The sequence below is a fragment of the Bison bison genome, unplaced genomic scaffold (assembly GCF_000754665.1).
Source record: "Bison bison bison isolate TAMUID 2011002044 unplaced genomic scaffold, Bison_UMD1.0 scf7180017855342, whole genome shotgun sequence".
In the NCBI taxonomy this organism is placed as follows: Eukaryota; Metazoa; Chordata; class Mammalia; order Artiodactyla; family Bovidae; genus Bison; species Bison bison.
This window is the reverse complement of record NW_011485915.1, coordinates 4,351-10,343: the sequence shown is the minus strand read 5'-3', so window position 1 is coordinate 10,343 and position 5,993 is coordinate 4,351. Positions and strand designations below refer to the sequence as shown.

General features: G+C 35.1%; 1 protein-coding gene across 1 annotated transcript; it reads left to right on the top strand.

The window, feature by feature from the left end:
* Nucleotides 1-1,958: 1,958 nt before the first annotated feature.
* Nucleotides 1,959-5,248, top strand: LOC105002176 (putative olfactory receptor 2W6). Its single transcript, XM_010858702.1, has 2 exons — nucleotides 1,959-2,046; nucleotides 4,147-5,248. The coding sequence occupies exon 2, from the start codon at nucleotides 4,171-4,173 to the stop codon at nucleotides 5,116-5,118; it is 948 nt and encodes a 315-aa protein (XP_010857004.1). The 5' UTR covers nucleotides 1,959-2,046; nucleotides 4,147-4,170; the 3' UTR covers nucleotides 5,119-5,248.
* The last annotated feature ends 745 nt before the right edge of the window (nucleotides 5,249-5,993 follow it).

Genomic DNA, 5,993 nt, shown 5'->3' with positions numbered 1-5,993 from the left:
TTAACAAAAGTATACACTAAAAGACTACAAATATACTATCAAAAATACATTTAACAAAATCTAATTCTTCAACTCTTCAACCAGTCCTACATCTAGTTTTTCTCCAACATCCACATTAGATGGAGACCTCTATTTAATCTCAGTTCAGCTGTTGTATTTAAACATGAATGTGATTGTCATGTTATTAATAATATAAGAAACAGGTGGCTATTCCAATATTTCATAGGCTCAGTGACTTGCCAAACAAGTTTTCTGAATTATCAATGAAATGAAGGATCATCATAGTGTGCACAGGAGTACATCTGGACTACTTAAGAGCATGACAACTGTGAATTCTACCCTCATGAAAGTATAATTACCTTCTAATATTTTTTTCTTCTGGTAAGTATTCGCTGCTATCTCCAACAGAAGACATGGAGTAGAAAACAGATCCTAGGTAGCACAGATGTTAGATCTCAGTCTAACATTAAAGCAAATATGTGATAGATATGTGAGATAAAAATAAACCCTAATATACTAATTCCCTCTCAGGAATGAAGATTATATTAAAAATCAACAAGAGCAGTTAGTGAAAATTTTAACTTAGCAAATGTTCTCTATGCTGAGCATCTTACTAAACAGTTTATATGTAATATATCATTTAATTATCCTCACAAACCATTCTATGAAGCAGATGCTCTAGAATAACTATTCTGCAGATGAGGAAACTTTGGCTTAAAGAAGATAATTAGTTTGCTTCATTCCACACAGTGAGAAGGTAGCTAAAGGGTGTTCTAATACCATAACTGATGGTCTGACTGAGTTGGGGGTATTAACTACTTTTATATTGTATTTTTCTGCTTTGTCTTTGCATGGTTACAGCAATGTACCATCGTACTTTACAGTTATAAAAGATCCATTTAAGATCTTTTTTTTAAATAAAATTTTAGACAACTATGAAATTTTATGTATCTAGTTTTATCTCCATATCATTGTGTACACTCAAGTTATGTTTAAATATGTCTGGTTCATTTGTCTTAGATTTCACTGAAGAAAGCAAAATGTAAAGTTATGCTACATTATTAGAAACTGAAGTTCATACTCTGAAAAATGAAAGTGAGTTTTAATTAAAATACAGCATGCTTCTTTTTAACATCTGTCTCTTCAACTCATGTTCTAAGTCTCTTTTTTATATCATATTGACTTTTAAATTTAAAATGATATCTAAATTTTGAGACTTCAAGGCTTAAACCAAAATTTTAAAAAGCATACAATAAAGTCTTATATTTGGGTTCACAAGATTAAATTACATAAAGTATAACTCCTGTCTTCACAGCACTTCCAACAAGGGGCCTTATATAATCCAAAGCTTAAATGAAGACTGTAATGTTTTCCACCTGCTAAAACTAGCTAAAATATTTTACAAACATTGTGTAAATCATAGACTGTCACTATTCTCTTCAACAGTGTAGCACACCTGGTGCACTGTGTTTACTTCTAAACTCACTATTCTGAGGCATTTGATAAACCATGGTGCATCCAATGGATTGCAACCAGAAGAGCATAGTAATTAAAGATCGTTCAGTGACTTATGCACTTGGTCTGGGAACATAAATGTAAGTGTATATTTAACAATAGATTCTAATATCAAAAGAGACTTAAAAGACATATAAAAATTCTTAATGAACCAAATTAAAAAATAGTGTCTACAGATGCACATTTGAGTAATTAAACTAGTAAAATACAAGGAGGTGGTTACTATAAACATCAAGATAATGCATACTTTCAAGGACAGAGAAGGGTTATGACTGGAATGAGGCACAAAGAGAAGCTCCCAGGGTGGCTGTCAGCATTCTGTTTTTTGACCTCTGTGTCAGTTACAAAAATATTCACCTTAGCTGACCTAGCTTTTATTTTTCTTTCTGTATATATGTTTTCTTTAATAATAAAACTACCTTTATAAAGCTATGTTCAATTGACTTATTCTGTATTTATTTCCAGAAAAAAGAAAAAGAGCCAGTGCCTGGATGTTACAAAAGGCACCTTTGAGCTCAACGTAAGAAGTAGGTAAGAGACACTGATTTAAAGGAAAGAGGCTGCTTCATGTGCAAATGACTTTCCTGTTACTGAATTTATGAAAATAGGAGTGGAAGTGAATCTTCCTGTGAAAGGATTTTCTGTGCAGGATAGAAGGCTGGATTCACGGTGCCCGAGGTTCATTTCAACTCTAAAATTCTGTGGCCTTTTGATTCCCAAAACTATCTCAACCTGAAGTGGTCAAAAAAAGCCAAGTGCATTCTGTAATCAAGTCATTTTGGAAATCAAGTCCTCTCCTCCTTCTGAAGCTTATTGGTTCAATCTGTACACTGTATTTGAAAGTAATTTTGTGTACATAAGTATCATTGTGCACCTAAAAAATCATGCCAAAAAAATATTTAAGCATTCCAGTTTAGTTGTAGACCACATGGTGAATCACCAGCATGAAAAGGAAATGAAGGATAAATAGAGTAACAATGATTTGGGGGCAGGTGAATATAGCTTTTCATTTATAGAATTAGACGAGAACGAAGGCTTTAGGCCTTCATTGGAAATCCTTTCACAGAAGGATTCACTTCCAAGTGTCTTCACAAATATTAACCTTCACAATATCCCTTCACATAACACATAGAGAACCTAGTAGACAGACTGGTTAAATAAATTGCCCAAGGACACATTGCTTCTGAGTGGTGAAGCTGGAATTTGATCCCAAGCACTCTGAGTCAAGAACTTGTGCTCTTAAGCAATCGGCTTAACTTAGTCTGACATCTACAGCATAGAAACTGGACACTCATAATTAAATTACATTTCCATTTTATTGAGAAAAACTACACCTCTATTTCATACTACTTAATAATAACAGTTCTTTCATCATGATTATAATATATAATGTTCTAACTAAAATGCTTATAAAAATGATATACTGTAGGTAATTTATCTTTACCTTATCTTACTATAACTGTAACAAATAGGTTGTTATTCTATGACCCAAAGACACTATAAATGCAAAGTATACATTTAGGTCTGAAGTTCATGGCTACAGATTATATACATTAAAGAATTCATAAACTAACTCAGTAATTAGACATTCCATCTGTTTAATGATATGATACCGTATCCAGACAAAGACTGATATAATTGTATCCCTTATCTATATTCTTTTAGAGTTGAAATTAGGTGATAGTTTTACCTATAGAGTTCCAAAGCAACCAGAGGATAAGCTCATGTAATTAGTAAATTCCATGGGGAAAAACAACTCATTGATTGTTTAATAAACTTCTTGTTTCAATTAACTGCCTTGTTAATTTTTCTGAAGGGACAGGTAAATAGGAGCTAATGCAGATTGCTATCATGTGTATGTGGGGACCAAAGCCTTCTGGAATTAGTTCAACTTTTAACTCTGCAACAAATCAATAAGACTGCTGAGATGGTGTAATAAGATTCATAAAGGTGTTCAAAGAAATCTATAGCATCTGTACACGTAAATAAAGGTTAATTAAAAAGTATTTTTCCTGGCACCAAAAACACATTGCACAAAAAAAGGGCAGGATAGTGAAGAACATCAAAATTAATACAAGAACAACAGTGCAATGTTGAAAAGCAGGAAAAAGGGGAGGAGGATGCTGGTTGTGATGATAATTATTATTATGATTATAAAGGTTGAGATATAGACATTTGGAAGTGAATATGGAAGGTAATTGTTAGCAAATGGTACAGCTTACCCCAGGAAAATGTCATTTAACTTTTACCTTAAGCTCAACAGCTTTGTAAGAAAAATATTGTGTGACTCAGTGGTCAAAAATTATTTTTAGAAGCATTCTGGGGAATTCCCTAGAAATCCAGTGGTTAGGATCCACGTTTTAACTCTTGGGGTCCCAGGCTCAATCCCTGGTCAAGGAACTAAGATACTGGAAGCCACATGGCATGGCAAATAAAAAATAAATAAATAAAACCACTATGGATATAATGAAATAGGTAGAGATTTTGGAAAATGAACACAGCAGATATGTTAAGAGGTGTTCCAAAATGGGAGAAAGCATGCAAATAAGTGACCTTTGGATATTCATGACAAACTTCAGAGGTTTTTAGTTCTACCTAAGGCTGACACTATTTTTTCTTCCCATTGTATAGCTTCCTAGTTTCTCAAAAGGAACAATGGGAACCAGCAATGGAAGTTCCACAACAGACTTCATCCTTCTGGGCTTTTCTGATCGGCCCCAATTGGAACACATCATCTCTGTGGTTGTCTTCATCTTCTATATTATAACACTGGTAGGAAACACAACGATCATTCTTGTATCTTACCTAGACACCCAGCTCCATACGCCCATGTATTTCTTCTTATCCAATTTGTCTTTTGTGGACCTCTGTTACACAACTAGCATTATCCCCCAGATGCTGGTAAATCTATGGGGTCCAAAAAAGTCTATTACATATGGAGGGTGTGTGCTCCAGTTCTTCTTTGCCCTTGACATGGGAGCCACAGAATGTCTTCTCTTGGCTGTAATGGCTTATGACCGCTATGCTGCTGTCTGTCAACCTCTTCACTACACAGTAATAATGCACCCTGAGCTTTGCCAGAAGATGGTGTTGATTTCTTGGTTAGGTGGTCTTGGCAGTGCCTTAATTCTTTGCTCTTTGACTTTGAAGTTACCAAGATGTGGGCACCGGGAGGTGGATAACTTTCTCTGTGAGATGCCAGCATTGATCAAGATGGCTTGTGTCTATTCAAAAGTAATTGAAGTTGTTGTCTTTGCTCTTGGAGTAGTATTTCTTCTGGTACCTCTGTCACTAATTCTCATCTCATATGGAGTCATCACTCAAGCTGTCATGAGAATCAAGTCAGCAGCAAGGTGGCAAAAGATCCTTAATACATGTGGTTCCCACCTCACAGTAGTATCTCTGTTTTATGGAACAATCATTTATATGTATTTGAAGCCACATACTAGTACCTTGCAAGATGAGGGGAAGTTCCTTACTCTCTTTTACACAATTGTCACACCCAGCCTTAACCCTCTGATATACACTTTAAGAAACAAAGATGTAAAGAGTGCAATAAAGAGAATATTGTGGATTAAAAAAAAATGGCCAGCAAAGTCATGAATTAAGTGGAAAAATCAGAGGTAGAGAGTAAAAGAAATAATATTGACCTTTCCCAACAGAAGATCAATCAATACACTTATTCAAAGAGCACTTCTTAGGTGTTTACCATGTACCAAGAATTGTACTACGTACTGACTCTGTAAATAAATAGGAAGTAGGGATAAGTGATAAGGAGACAGATAAATAAATATACATAGATAAAATATAATTCATACATTTAAAAGCTTCAAGATTGATCAGAGACTACAGATAAATAAATGATTATGAAATGTGGTAAGTATAGCAATATATAAAAGATTGAGGAAATATTATTCATAAGCATCTATTATAGATAAGATTGTACTGATTTTTTTCTTCCCAGACATATCACTTATATTAGAAATAACACTCTTTCATTCACCTGATTTTGCCAGAGGAGACTTTGTGGTGAAGACTAACAGCTCACCAACACCCATTCCACCTTCTGCCTCAAGTTTTAAAAGACCATAGAGCTACTATGCTAGGGCTTCCCTGGTGGCTCAGTGGTAGAGAATCCACCTGCCAATGCAGGAGACACAAGTTGGATCCCCAGGTCGGGAAGATCCCGTGGAGAAGGAAATGGCAACCCACTCCAGTATCCTTGCCTTGGAAATCCCATGGACAGAAAGTCTGGTGGGCTACAGTCCATGGGGTCACAAAGAGTCAGACACAACTTAGTGAATAAACAACAACTACAAGTTGACCATTTATACAGAAGTAACAAAAAGGGCTATTCCTTATTTAACACTATCTGCTTGCACTTTCGCTTTATAATGTTCTTTCTTTTCTTGAATTATAGTGGTCAGTTCAGTTCAGTCACTCAGTCATGCCCGACCAATTGTGACCCCATGGACTGC

Coding starts and splice junctions, on each gene's coding strand:
- LOC105002176 (XM_010858702.1), top strand. CDS start 4,171: ATGGGAACCAGCAATGGAAGTTCCACAACAGACTTCATCCTTCTGGGC.